The following is a 15,096-nucleotide window of genomic DNA, read 5'->3' as shown; positions in this document are numbered from 1 at the left end:
CAATTCAACGTCTTTCGGGACTTCTGCGAGGAAACCGGAGCACCCGGGGGAAACCCACGCAGACACGGGGAGAACGTGCAGACTCCGCACAGACAGTGATCCAGAGGGGAATCGAACCTGGGACCCTGGCACAGTGAAGAAACAGTGCTAACTATGGTGCTACCGTGCCGCCCTTCCTTCGGCCCTTGAGAGAAAACATTGTCTTAGCAGCTACCCTGTCAGACTCTCCCATCAGAATCTTAAATTTCAATTTCAAATCTGTCTGCTTGGACAGTAAAATATTGTTTTTGTGCCCTTTGCTTACCCTATTGCAGCTGATGTATAGAGGGTTTTGTAAAAATGCCGGGTGGTTAGATTCTGTGTGATGGAGGTCATTGAGACCTGTGCTTGACTGACGTACTTGTAGGGGAGGTGCATTAGTTGGTTGGCACAGTCGCTGACGAGTTGTGTACCTCCCGGCCTGTTGGACTTGCAGAGATGAAATGACTGCATTGACCAGTAAATATATTGTGTGGACTGTTCTGCTCAGCGTTGAATCCCGTGTGTCTCTTTTCCAGCGTTGCTCCCATAAGTGCCCATGCTGCATTCGACAAGGCTGCTCAGTACTTTGGGATGAAAATAGTCCACGTCCCATTGAACAAACGAACAATGCAAGTGGATGTAAGGGTAGGTACCGGACAAGATGCCTGGTCATGAAATTGTAAATGCTGCTTTATACTTGGCTTGGGGTTAGGCTGTGAACTAATAGTAGCTATTAACTTTGGATTCTTGATTTTACTGCTTATGAGCATGGGTAGGCAATGTGGGAAATCTGTACTGAATGTAACGTGCATCAGCAGGAGCTCTTTGAAACATAGAAGCATAGAAAATAGGAGCAGGAGGAGGCCATTCGACCCTTCAAGCCTGCTCTGCCATTCATTATGATCGTGGTTGATCATCCAACTCAATAGCCTGTTCTTGCCCTTCCCCTCCCATATCCTTTGTTCCCTTTAGCCCAAGAGTGATATCTAACTCCTTCTTGAAAATATACAATGTTTTGGCCTCAACTGCTTCCTGTGATAACACTGCACAGGCTCACCACTCATGTTTCCCCATCTCTGTCCTAAATGGTCTACCCCGTATCCTCAGACTGTGATCCCATGGTTCTTGACACTCACCACCAGGAACATCCTTTCTATATCTACCCTGTCCAGTCATGTTAGAATTTTATGGGTTTCAATGAGACCCCCCCCATATTCTTCTGAACTCCAATGAATGTAACCCTAACCGACTCAATCTCTCCTCATACGTTAGTCCCGCCATCTCAGGAATCAGTCTGGCAAACCTTTGCTGCACTTCCTCCATAGCAAGAACATCCATCCTTAGATAAAGAGACCAAATCTCCACACAATACTCCAGATGCGGTCTTACCAAAGCCCTGTATAATTGCAGCAAAATAACCCTGCTCCTGTACTCCAATCATCTCGCTATGAAGGCCAACATACCATTTGCCTTCTTTACCGCCTGCTGCATCTGCTTACTTACCTTCAGCGACTGGTATACCAGGACACCCAATCTCATTGCGCATTGCCTCTCTCAATTTATATGCATCCAGATAATCAGCCTTCCTGTTTTTGCTGCCAAAGTGGATAACCTCACATTTATCCATATTATACTCCATTTGCCCACTCACTCAACTTGGTCAAATCAAACTGAAGCATCTCTGAATTCTCCTCACAGCTCACCCTCCCACCTCGCTTTGTGTCATCTGAAAATGTGGAGGTATTACATTTTGTTTCCATATCTAAATCATTAAGATATAGTGTGAATAATCGGGGTTCCTGCACTGACACCTGTGGTCCCTGCCATTCGGAAAATGACCCACTTATTCATGCTCTTTGTTTCCTGTCTGCTAATCATTTTCTATTCATTTCAATACACTACCGCTAATTCCCTGAGCTTTAATTTTACACGCTAATCTCTTATGTGGGACCTTGTCGAAAGGGTTCTGAAAGTCCAAATGAATCACATCCACTAGCTCCCCCTCAATCGACCCCACCCCACTCTCAATAAGGTTGAGTGTAAATATTCACTCTCACTCTTTCATTGGCACATTTTTTTGAAAACCCAAGGCCAACAAAGATAGTTACTTTCTGGCTTCATATCTGCTTGCTTCAAAATCTTTCCAAAGCTGAAATTGCTCTGCTGTCCTCTGTGCCTTGAGGCTCCGTGTCGTTCAGTGTTTCACCATTGCAGCTCAATGGAATTAGTCAGACAGCTTCAACCCTGGAGCTGGTACATGGGGGGTTTTGGTGGGGGTGCAGTGTTGGGGGAGTGCGAGGCCGCCCAGGGTTTGCAATTCCCATCAGTAACCAGTCGCCCCCCTGACTGAAAACATCTTTTCAAAACATCTCCCCCAAACTGCTGTATGTTAATAAACTCTGTACTTAATTATTTGCATGTCCTGACCCCTACAGGTCAGCCAGTGAAGGATAAATGAGCTTGATTGTTCAATATGGGTTGTTCATGTAGGTCCTATTTTAACTGACTAAAAATACACTTTAAACATACACACATTTAACGTCACAGACATAGGTCAACATGAGTGGCATTGAACTCGAAATTATATGTTCTTGAATATTTGCATACGCAATGTTTGATCCTGAAAGTCCAGCTTTTAATCCTGTGCGTTCTAATACTGTGGTTAACCTGTCAGGTTGGGTGCATATAAATCATGCTCATTCCCAGTGAATCCATAATATTGTTCACAAAAATAAATGATGCATCATCACCACCTTTTCGAGGACATTTAGGGATGGGCAATAAATGCTGATCTTGCCAGCGATGTTCACATCCCGTGGGAGAATTAAAAACAAGATATTTTGCAGAATATAAACAATGACAAACAGACCGCACCCTATAGTGCTCTCTGTCTGAGAGCCTCACTGGGATACAAATATCCTGGCTGATTAAACATTTGTCTGTGTCTATGTTCCTGAATTGTAATTTCATCCACTGATGATCCATTCACAAACGGGACGCACCATGTTTTCAAACCAAGGCTGTGATTAGCAGGAGTTCTGTGTGGTCAGTTTTTGTATCTGTCTGGTGCTGCCATTGCTCATCATGTGTGGCTGAGTCTTGTCTCGGTCTTCACTGCCCTCTGCCAAAACAGCCCCTGACTTCACCCAAAAGAGTAACGATAATTCCCGGTATCAAACATTTCCTTAACAGCCTCTTGTTCTTAGCATCTCCCCAGGTTCCCCAGGCCACCTTCCTCCCTTTATGTCCTCTCTGAATTTCATTTATCTGTGCACACCATCTTCCTCCTTGACCACCCCCTCCACCAACCCCCCTCCTAAGCTGCTGAATCCCAGCGTCCCTCCTGCCCCCATGCCAGCTAATGGGTGGCACGGTAGCACAGTGGTTAGCACTGTTGCTTCGCAGCACCAAGGACCCGGGTTCAATTCCCAGCTTGGGTCACTGTCGGAGAATGTGCGGAGTCTGCACGTTCTCCCCGTGTCTGCGTGGGTTTCCTCCGGGTGCTCCGGTGTCCTCCCACAAGTCCTGAAAGACGTGCTTGTCAGGTGAATTGGACATTCTGAATTCTCCCTCTGTGTACCCGAACAGGCGACTAGGGGCTTAACTTCATTGCAGTGTTAATGTAAGCCCACTCCTGACAGTAATAAAGATTATTATTATTAATGTTGTAATTGGGTTTCTCTCCTCTCTCAGACATCCCCGGTCCTTTCTAAACCGTCTTTATTGACTCACTCCTCAAAAAAAAAAATTAATCCTTCATTCTTCTGTTCATCCAAACCTCAAACCCACCTTCAAGCTCCCTTTTCCTCTGCATAGTCCTTGAACATGATTTTACCTCCCAGGTCCAAACCCATCTCAGCTGGGGGTTGAATCTGACATGAAGATTCCTGGAAATCCCATCCAAAACCTGTCCACCTTGCAGACTCTCCTTTTAAGAAACCTCATAGAACCTTCCTCTTTGACCAAGCATTTCTCCTGAATGTGGCTTGGCGACGACAAATTTCATTTGATGATACAGCCCGTGCCTTGTGATGTTATTCAAATGAAATTTGTTGTTGGTTCAGTGAGTGAAGCCTGCGCTCGCTAATGCAGGCGTTACAATTATTTTTTTTGAAGTCGTCGGGGAAACAAATGAGTCAAGATTCCTGAAGCTAACCAGTTTCTGCCTCTGTCTCAAGGCTATGAAGAAAGCGATTTCCAGGAACACCGTCATGTTGGTTTGTTCCGTGCCACAGTTCCCCCACGGCATCATGGACCCAGTCGAGGAGGTTGCCAAGGTACTTTCCTGGTCCACTTGTTAACTTTGGTGCTGTGGAGTGACTACAGTGGAAGTTACAGGATTTATTTGACAAAGTTTGGAGGTGGGGGCGAATGATGGGAAACTCCCGCAATGTTTTATTTTTTCCTGTCTTTTGTACAGTTTAAATAAAAATACTTGAGGCAGGGAGCTCATATTTTATAATTGTTTAAACGTCATGTCCGCCTGGAAGCCTTGGAATGGTTTATTAAAGATTGATGAAGTTTCTGTTTGTATGTAATCTTCATCACCAAGTGTGATCATGAGGAGGAATTGAATTTCAGGAGTTATTTGTTCCCACAGTGTGTGGGAAATCAGCTTTGTAGCTGCTGAGGTATTGTTGACGCAGGGAGGTCTCGATGTTTAATATATATATGTACCTGTGTAAAAATATATATCTTAAAAAATCCTCCCAGACAAAGGCAGCATGGTGGCTCAGTGGGTTAGCCCTGTTGCCTCACGGCGCTGAGGTCCCAGGTTCGATCCCGGCCCTGGGTCACTGTCCGTGTGGAGTTTGAACGTTCTCCCCGTGTTTGCGTGGGTTTCGCCCCCACAACCCAAAGATGATCAGGGTAGGTGAATTGGCCACTCTAAATTGCCCCTTAATTGGAAAAAATGAATTGAGTACACTAAATTAAAAAATAAAAATAAAAAATCCTCCCAGACAGACACCTTCTTGACACATTCATCTCGTTATTGCACAGGATCTGGACCCCTGGGAGCTGGTAACTGGGTCAACTGACCATTCATCGTGAGGAAGCCTCCAAGTGCATTAGGGGGAATGGAAAATAAAACGTGGTGCAGGTGGGGGCAGGAATCATAGGGAAGGAGGAAGGGAAGGGCGGGGGTGTTATGGGGGAAGGATCATTAGTCCTGGGTCTCATCCATGGCCCAGTCTTGCTCATTTACCCTGGGAAACATTTTTTCTAGATGTCACACACAAACCAGAGATTTACTAGAGTGGGCAGGTGCGGTGCGAGGAAGGTGGCTTCAGTTAAGTAGAGGAAGAAGTATTGTTTAGGATTCTGGGCACTATGCAATAGGAAGGATGTGAACGCATTGGGGGGAGAGAGAAGAAGAGGTTTACAAGAATGGTTCCAAGGATGAGCAACTCCAGCTATGAGGAGAGATTGGAGAGGTTGGGACTGTTCTCTTCGGAGAGACGAAGGCTAAGAGGAGATTGGATAGAGATGTTCATAATCATGAGGGAGCGGGACAGAGTAGATAGGGAGGAAATGTTCCCACTCATAGAAGAATGAAGAACGCGAGGGCTCAGAATGAAAGTGACTCGCAAAAGAAGCAAATGTGATGTGAGACAAGGCAAAATTTGCAGGTCAATTGGTAATGGAACCAAAACTGGATGTCTCTTTCAAAGAACCAGCATTGACACAATGAGCCAAAATGGCTGCCTCCTCCGTTGCTGCGTAATTCTGTCTCTGCGTTCACGTAATCTGGTGATTATCTTGTTCAAAATACATTTTGGAATTCACCTGATCAATTACAGTTAATTAATCATTTCTCCTCCCTGTCTCTTCAGCTGGCCGTGGAGTATGATATCCCCTTGCATGTAGATGCCTGTCTGGGGGGATTTCTCATCGTCTTCATGGAGAAAGCTGGTTACTCGCTGCCACCCTTTGACTTTCGTGTTGAGGGAGTAACGAGCATCTCTGCCGACACACACAAGGTAGGTAGTCTGTGAAGGTGAAACGCTGAATTGCAGTTGGTCCTTGGTGTAGAATGGGAGACAGGCAGTGAGCTGAGGTTTATAGAATCATAGAATTTACAGTGCAGAAGGAGCGCATGCGGCCCATCAAGTCTGCACCGGCCCTTGGAAAGAGCACCCTACTTAAGCCCACACCTCCACCCTATCCCTGTAACCCAGTAACCCCACCAACCTTTTTGGGCACTAAGGGCAATTTAGCATGGCCAATTGTTTAATTGGAGGATATTGGGACTTGTATTTTGTGACTGCAGGGGATGGAACATCTCTTCAGATTAATTCATTGTCGGTTGTATCCGTGAGAGATGTGGCAGGATACTGACTAAATGCCAATCTTTGGGTGGTGAAACTTTAGAATTGTCTACCCCAGAGGGCTGTCGAGATTCGGTCAATAAATATATTCAAAACAGAGGTCGATTGATTTCTAGATACCAATGACATCAATGGATATGGGGATAGTGTGGGAAGAAGATCAGCAATGATCTATCTAAATGGTGGTGCAGGCTGGAGGGGCTGAATGGCCTACTCCAATGTTCCTTTGCTTATCTACACACAAAAGCTCTGTATAAACTGGTAGGCTTTAAATGAAACCAAACTTGCTGAATCATTAATGCAATTGAGCGAACGATAAATTTCATTCTGCCAGTCGCTTTCCTACTGTAATATTTTTAATGATTAATCCCCTCCCAACCTCATTGCTTTCCTCCTCCCAGTACGGCTATGCCCCCAAGGGTTCGTCGGTTGTCCTTTACAGCAACAAGAGGTACCGTCACTACCAGTTCTTTGTGGCCCCAGACTGGCAGGGAGGCATCTACGCGTCGCCCACAATTGCTGGATCGAGACCAGGAGGGATCATTGCCGCTTGCTGGGCAACGATGATGTACATGGGCGAGGATGGTTACGTTCAGGCCACCAGGAAGATCATCGAAACCGCACGACAGATTGAAGCACAGTAGGTATACTCTGTACACAGTAGTATACACAGTAGGTATACACAGTAGGTATACTCTGTACACAGTAGTTATACACAGTAGGTATACACAGTAGGTATACTCTGTACACAGTAGTATACACAGTAGGTATACACAGTAAGTATACTCTGTACACAGTAGGTATACACAGTAAGTATACTCTACACAGTAGTATACACAGTAGGTATACTCTGTACACAGTAGTATACACAGTAGGTATACACAGTAAGTATACTCTGTACACAGTAGGTATACACAGTAAGTATACTCTGTACACAGTAGGTATACACAGTAGGTATACTCTGTACACAGGTATGCACAGTAGGTATACTCTGTATACAGTAGGTATACTCAGTACACAGTAGGTATACTCTGTACACAGTAGGTATACACAGTAGGTATACTCTGCATACAGTAGGTATACACAGTAAGTATACTCTGTACACAGTAGGTATACACAGTAGGTATACTCTGTACACAGTAGGTATACACAGTAGGTATACTCTGTACACAGTAGGTATACACAGTAGGTATACTCTGCATACAGTAGGTATACACAGTAAGTATACTCTGTACACAGTAGGTATACACAGTAGGTCAGTAGGTATATACAGTAGGTATACTCTGTACACAGTAGTATACACAGTAGGTATACTCTGCAGAGAACCTCGTGAGGTTAAAATTAGAATAAGCGATTGACAGAAAGACTTGCATTTGTACAGCCCAAGTATCCTTTACCCATAAATCCGAAAACATCCAAAAACCACACTTTTTGTGAATCTTTATCTCTGGAAGTCGAGTTGTTGTCCGCACTGTTTACCGTGCAACCTTTGTGCTGAACGTGTGCAAAGGAAACTTTCAGGTACCCTGTATTTTTTATTCAATCTTACTTTTCCAGCCATTTTAATTACTTTAGTTGGTAACTAGCCCAGTCTTGGATGTGTTAGGGCAGCACGGTAGCACAATTGAATAGCACTGTGGCTTCACAGCGCCAGGGTCCCAGGTTCGATTCCCTGCTGGGTCACTGTCTGTGCGGAGTCTGCACGTTCTCCCCGTGTCTGCGTGGGTTTCCTCCGGGTGCTCCGGTTTCCTCCCACAGTCCAAAGACATGCAGGTTAGGTGGATTGGCCGTGATAAATTGGCCTTAGTGTCCAAAAGGTTAGGAGGGGTTATTGGGTTACGGGGATAGGGTGGAAGTGAGGGCTTAAGTAGGTTGGTGCAGACTCGATGGGCCGAATGGCCTCCTTCTGCACTGTTATGTTCTATGTTGTATGTTTCTACGTTCTTGGGCTATTGTAATACAAGTCAATATGTGGTATTCGAAAACCAAAATGATCTGAAATCCAAAATGCAATGGGTCCCGAGGGTTTGGGATAAAGGATACTGGGCCTGTACGTGTGTCTTTCATGACTTCAGGACATCTCAAATGTTTTTCAGTCCAGTTAAGTATTTTTGATGTGTAGTCACTGTTGAAATGTGGGAAACATGGCGGCCAAATAACACACAGTAAGATCCCACGTTGCACAATGTGATGATGAGCAGAATATCTGTTTTATTGATGTTGGTTAACTATTGGCCAGGACACGGGATAATAAAGGGGAGGTGGTGGCCTGGCGGTGTTGTCACTGGACCAGTAATTCAGAGACCCAGGGTAATGCTATGGGGAACCCGGCTCGAATCCCACCAAGGCAGGTGGGTGAAATTTGAATTCAGTATTTCACCATGAAACCGTTGTCGATCTTTGTAAAAACCCATCTGGTTCACTAATGCTTTCGGGAAGGAAATCTGCCATCCTTACCTGATCTGGCCTACAAATCCATAGCAATGTGGCTGACTCTTAAATGCCCTCCGAAAGTTGAAGGGCAATTCGGGATGGGCAACAAATGCTGGTCGAGCCTGCTGTGTAATGTCCACATCCAATGAATAATTTAAAAATTCTCGAGTCTTCTACAATATACTGTCATGGGATCTTTTACATCTACCTGCCAGACAAAGACCATGGTGAAGTAAATATATGGCAAAGTAAGTATAATCACCAGAAATAGTGTATTTTAAATTTAAATTTCAGTGTAAGGGAGCTGAGTAATTTTCTCTCAGAGGGTCGTTAGACTTTGGAACACACGATTCCCGTGGGGCCTGGGTCACAGAATAAGTTCAAGACGGATTTTCCACCAACAAGGGGGGGGGTTGAGGGATATGGGGACAGGCAGTAACATTAAGGCCAAAATCAGGTCAACCATGATCTTATGGAATGGCGGAGCAGGCTCGAGGGGCTGAATGGCCTTCTCCTGCTCCTGTTTCTTATGATCTTATTTTCTCTTGTGGGCTATGGTGTGCACACGAATAAGTTTTGAAACTTTTTTCAGCACTCATCGATAAAATAACCCCCCCCCCCCCCCCGCGCCACAGCTGTCCTCGAAGTGTTAATCACCGGTAGAGATTACGAGACAAAGTGGGGAATTTAGTGATGGTTTAAAATGGATTCTTTAGGGATGAATGGGAGCGTCTGCTCCGAGATTGGGAGAATATTGGTCTGGACCTGCCTGGCGCGTGGTTGGAGCTGTGGTTTCAGTCAGACGTGCACGGACAAATTAGGAAAGTAATGGTAAAATTACGCAAGCCACATTTCGTCACTCGGGCTGGCAAACTCGTGAGCAAAATACTAATTAAGCAACTTTTGATATTCGTCATCTCCAGCTGGGCAGACGGCCGCCTACGTGCGTACCTCACTGGCTCAGGGAGGTTCCTGTATCTCAGTGTCTATGTATGCAGTCTTTGGGATTTTTGTCTGCTCGATTTTGTGTTCTGGGTTATCTGGGGCCGTGTTGACCACGGAGGGAGTACAGCACAGATTCACCAGAATGAGACCAGGGTTGAATGGATTTGATTACTGGGCACGGTTTGCTTAAACTTTGGGGCATTTGTTCCCTTGTGTCTAACAGGGCAGAATGTTGGAAAGATTTGTTGGGGGTAAACTCAGAAATTTTTTTTCCGGGTGGGGGGGAGGAGGGAATGAAAACCATGGGACATAATCTCAATATTAGAGCTCTAGCCTTCAGGGAGCGATGTCAGGAAGCTCGTTTCCACGCAAAGGACAGTCGATATCGGAAATCTGTCTCCACCCCCCCCCCCCCCCCCAAAAAGACTTCTGTGGGTGCTGGAGGCTAACTGGAGTTTTCAATGTTTGATAGATTTTCATTGGGTACTTTAGCAAAGGATTGTGAACCTAATGTGGTAAAATATGGTGGTTTCCGATCAGTCATGATCTAAATGACCGTTGGGTAGGCCTGGTGGGTTGGATGCCTGTTCCTACGTAACTGTTCTACCCCGTGCTGGCCTGTGCTTCAATGCTGCCAGCACACTGGGATCTGGAGAGAGAATCCTTGCTGGATATATTTGGCTCCTCCTGTAATCCCCCCTGGACCTACGACCCTCCAGAATCTCACATTCTGCCAATTCTGACCCCCAGTTCCCCACTTCCATTGTTCCACCCCCAGCTGTGCTTTCAGTCCCGAAAACCACTCTGTCCATCTGCCTACTGAAGACCCGGCACTCAGTCCCGCGGTGCGAGGGTTGATTTTGATTGTGTGCTCAAGTCTTTGGCATAGGTCTGGAATCAATGCCTTCCTGATTGCAGCTCTAGAGTAGTCATAGCACTGTGCGAGCACCTGGCTCTGCCAAATCCAGAAACTCAAGGTGGTTAAGCGGTGCTCTAACAAAACACTGAGCTGCCTTTGCCTTCCGAATTTTCATAGAACCCCAACAGTGCAGAAGGAGGCTATTCGGCCCATCGAGTCTGCACCAATCCTCCGAAAGATCACCCTATCTTGGCCCACTCCCCCGCCCTATCCTCGGAACCCTGCCTAACCTACACATCCCCGGGCACTAAGGGGCAATTGATCATGACCAGTCCACCTAACCTGCACATCTTTGGACTGTGGGAGGAAACCGGAGCACCCGGAGGAAACCCACGCAGACACGGAGAGAACGTGCAGACTCTACACAGTCACCCGAGGCTGGAATTGAACCCGGGTCCCTGATGCTGTGAGACAGCAGTGCTAACCACTGCGCCACCGTGCTGCCAGGTCGCAGCACTTCCCCTCAGGGTCTGCACTTTTCGCCCCGAGCTGCGATGCGCTCATCATGTATCATGGCCACTGCTCCGAGCTGCAAAACAACCTGAACAATCCCAAGTAAACACTCTTGTTTTTTTTTATAAAGCTGTACTTTACAGAAATTGAGATGATATATTCTCACATTAGTGCACTAGGCCCGCTTTGCTCCTTTGCATAACGAGCAGTGCATTAGCCTGTGCATTTTGACAAGCAAGGCAAAGAATGATGTACAGCCACCATCTTCCTAAGTAAGAAAAACAAAGAGCCCCGCTTCCACTGTGGGAGGATGATTGAAAGAAGGGCATTTGGAGAACAGTTTGCAAATGGAATAAAGTGCAAACAGGGCTTAGGTTAATGGGACTTTGGAAGAAAATGCTTCCATAATTTCACCCACAACTGTCAAAACAAAGGATGCGCACTCTGTAATCCAAATGTCTTAACTCCCAAAACTCCAGCAGTGATTTGATGGCAACTCGGGTCTGTAAACGAGAGCGTGGAAATATTTTGGTTCAGCACTGCACGAAAAGCTGGTGTGCTGGCTCGCCGCATTCTGGGTGTGGACACGATCTGTTGTGGTGTTGATTAGATTGGGCAGGATGTTGCTTTGCTTCGACTAGTTTTCCGCAGCTGCTTCGAGTTTCCAACAACAGACGCTGATTGTTCTTCCTTCAGACGGTTTCTTTCTTGCGTTGCCAGGATTCCCTTGGGAATCACTTGTATCCATTGTTATTGACTCGTGGTGGCTGAATAGTTTAAATCCCAGTTCAGTTTGAAATGAAGGACCTTTTCTGGACCAAAGAAAGAAAAGCTTGTATTTATTTTAGCCATCGTCACAACCTCAGGACATCGCCACTCCTGATTAAAGTGTGTGTGTAATGTAGGAATATGCAGCAATCAAATTATGCACAGCAGCTTCCGACAACAGCAATCACTAGATAATTGGCTTCGCATGTTGGTTGAGAATCTCAACAGTGCAGAAGGAGGCCATTCGGTCCATTGAGTCTGCACCAATGAAAAGCAGGGCGAGCTGCCCAGCTCTGCGTCAACGTAGATCCTTGGGATCTGACACGTTCAACTGAGAGCGCAGGCGAGGCCTGGGTTTAACGTCTCGCCTGAGAACTGGCACCTTCGACAGTGCAGGACTCCCTCAGAACTGTACCATCCTGCGCTTCTCTACTCTGGCCTGTGGGGTGGGGCTGGAACTCACTCCCTGCTGACTCCGAGGTGAGGGTGATACCTTCTGAGCCCCAAGCGGTGTACATTTCTGAACATGGCAACGTGCAAGATCAGTGAAGGAACGGTGACCTCGCTCACTGGTGTGAAATTTGCAAGATAAATACTGCATTACAGTTAATCCTTTGTATCCCTCAATCCCTTTTAATACCAGAATGACGGCCAGCAACCTCTTGAGCTCGTTGACATGATTATTCTCTGTTGTCTCCCTGTTCCACACATTCTCCAGCCACTGTAAATACAAAACTGTGGGCTAAGAGGCTCGAATGGAACTGTGCAAAACACGCTCAGTTTAAATAAGAAACTCAAGTGAGATGGATTGATCTGACTCCGTTGAGGTCAGTAACTCCAGAGTGCAAGCATCTCCCCATATTTTAAGATTCAGTAACAGCTTTCAGTGATAGAGTGCAGCCAGGAATGAGGTAGTCCCACCGAGTGTTGACGGTGTGTAGAGACCTTGCTGTATTCGTTTTACCCGTGAAGTCTCACTGCTAACGCTTGGCGCGACAACATTGTCTTTCACTTGCTGATTCAGCCAGTGACTTGGATGTTTCCAAGATTTTGCATTGTGAACAATGTGGCAGAGCGCTGTGTTGGTTATTGGGTGTTGATTGCAACGGGATTGATTGCAAAAAGGCCCTTCGGCCCATCGAGTATGCACCGCCGCATGAAAGGACCTGATCTGCCAATCGTAATCCCATTTGGCAGCATTTGGTCCATAGCCTTGAATGTTAAGACGTGCCAAGTGCTCATTCAGGTACTTTTTAAAGGATGTGAGGCAACCCGCCTCTCCCACCCTCCCAGGCCGTGCGTTCCAGACCCTCACCACCCTCTGGGTACAATTTACCTCAAATCCCCCCTGAACCTCCTGCCCCATACCTTGAACTTGTGTCCCCTCCTGACTGACCCATCAACTGAGGGGAACAGCTGCTCCCTACCCACCCTGTCCATGCCCCTCATAATCCTGTACACCTCAATCAGGTCGCCCCTCAGTCTTCTCTGCTCCAGCGAAAACAACCCAAGCCTATCCAACCTCTCTTCATAACTGAAATGCTCCATCCCAGGCAACATCCTGGTGAATCTCCTCTGCACCCCCTCCAGTACAATCACATCCTTCCTAGAATGTTCTATATAACTCCAAATGACCTCCCTGTTTTTTAAATCTAGGCCTTGATTGATAAAGGCAAGTGTCCCATAAGCCTTTTTCACCACGCTATTAACCTTCCCTTCGGCCTTCAGAGATCTATTTGCAAACACCCTTTGTTCCTCGGAACTTCCCAGTGTGGAGCCATTCATTGAATATTTCCTTGTCAAATTGCTTCTTCCAAAGTGTAACACCTCACACTTTTCAGGATTAAATTCCATTTGCCACTTTTCTGCCCATTTGTCCATCCCGTCTATATCGGCCTGTAATCCCAGGCTCACTGTTAACCACCCGGCCACACGTCGCTGGGGTACGTGGCCCAGACGCAGGTGGGCACTGCCAAGGTGCTGCAGAGCATGTCCCTGTCGGCAAGGATAGTATCCCAGAGCAAGTGGACATTGGCGAAGCACTGCAGAGGGTGGCCGGGTCAGAGAGGCATCGCTGAGGGCATCAACACCATGGTGCAGGCAATGGGGAGCCACCAGGGCTGGCAGAGCCCGATGATGCAGGGGCCTCTGGAGCTCAATCCAGCTACCCCTCCATCCCCAGGGCCCTACTGACACCGACCGGGAGGAGGGAGCTGGAGGCCAACCTGGAACCTCCTCACAGGGAAACGAGGCCGGTTAGCAGCCCTCCTGAGGCTCCCCCTTTCCTGCCAACGGCCGTGTCGGGGTCACGGGGCAGCACAGGGTGGCACAGTAAGGATGTCCACCGGCAAGTCAGCCAGGGCCCACCAGGGACATCAAAGGCTGCAGGGAGCAGTGAGCATCAGAGCCTCTGATGTGCATCCTGTCAGCTAGACGTAGTGGCAGAGCGCGGAGGGCTAAGAAGATTAAGGATCATTGAGAGGTCACGGGCGTGAGGTACCATCAGTTGCTAGAGATAGGGCCATTGTATACCATTAAAACACAGCACACCCTGGGTGATGCAGTGGTTAGCACTGCTGCCTCATGGCGCCAAGGGCCCGGGTCACTGTCTGTGTAGACTTTGCACATTCTCCCCATGTCTGTGTGTCTCACACCCGGAACCAAAGATATGCAGGGTAGGTGGCCACGCTAAATTGCCCCTTATGAGAAATAACACACATTTACAGCCGAGATATGTGAAGGCTGTCACGTTAACCCATACTGCGGGCTGGCCTGCACACCCCTCCCCCGGTTGCCCCAAGCACGGTGGTCCTAGATCTGGCGGGGCGAAGGAGAGCTGAATCAGGTGGGGGGCAGGGGATGAGATGACGGATGAAGTCGCACCCTATGAGGATCGGGTGAGGAGGGCCTCCCTGACCCTCCGGACATGCGGACCGTCGCTGCTGCAAGTCCTCCATCCTCTAGCTGTTCCCGAGGCTCATTCACCAGCCCCTCCTAGTCCACTCCCCTCGTCTGACGAAGCCACATGTTCTTCCTCCTGCCGCCCCACTGCTGTACCAGGTTGTGGAGGGCACTGCAGTCCACCACAAAGTGTGAGACCCTCTGGGGGGTGCACTGTGCACCACTGGAGCTGTCGAGGCATGGGAACCGCATTTTAATCACCGCTCAATGACAGCTCGGGTGACCACATGGGTCTTGTTATATTGGGTCTCCGCATCGGTCAACGGC

General features: G+C 47.4%; 1 protein-coding gene across 1 annotated transcript in view; it reads left to right on the top strand.

Moving 5' to 3' along the window:
* The window catches only part of sgpl1 (sphingosine-1-phosphate lyase 1), a 79,559-nt gene that overhangs the window by 52,740 nt on the left and 11,723 nt on the right, over nt 1-15,096 (top strand). Inside the window, exons 8-11 of the mRNA XM_038782700.1 lie at nt 558-666; nt 4,200-4,298; nt 5,856-6,002; nt 6,752-6,990. Coding sequence (XP_038638628.1) covers nt 558-666; nt 4,200-4,298; nt 5,856-6,002; nt 6,752-6,990 — 594 coding nt within the window. The remainder of the gene's footprint in view (nt 1-557; nt 667-4,199; nt 4,299-5,855; nt 6,003-6,751; nt 6,991-15,096) is intronic.

This window comes from Scyliorhinus canicula, chromosome 22 (assembly GCF_902713615.1).
Source record: "Scyliorhinus canicula chromosome 22, sScyCan1.1, whole genome shotgun sequence".
Taxonomy (NCBI): Eukaryota; Metazoa; Chordata; class Chondrichthyes; order Carcharhiniformes; family Scyliorhinidae; genus Scyliorhinus; species Scyliorhinus canicula.
The sequence above is the reverse complement of the archived record's forward strand: the minus strand, read 5'-3'. Positions and strand labels throughout refer to the sequence as shown.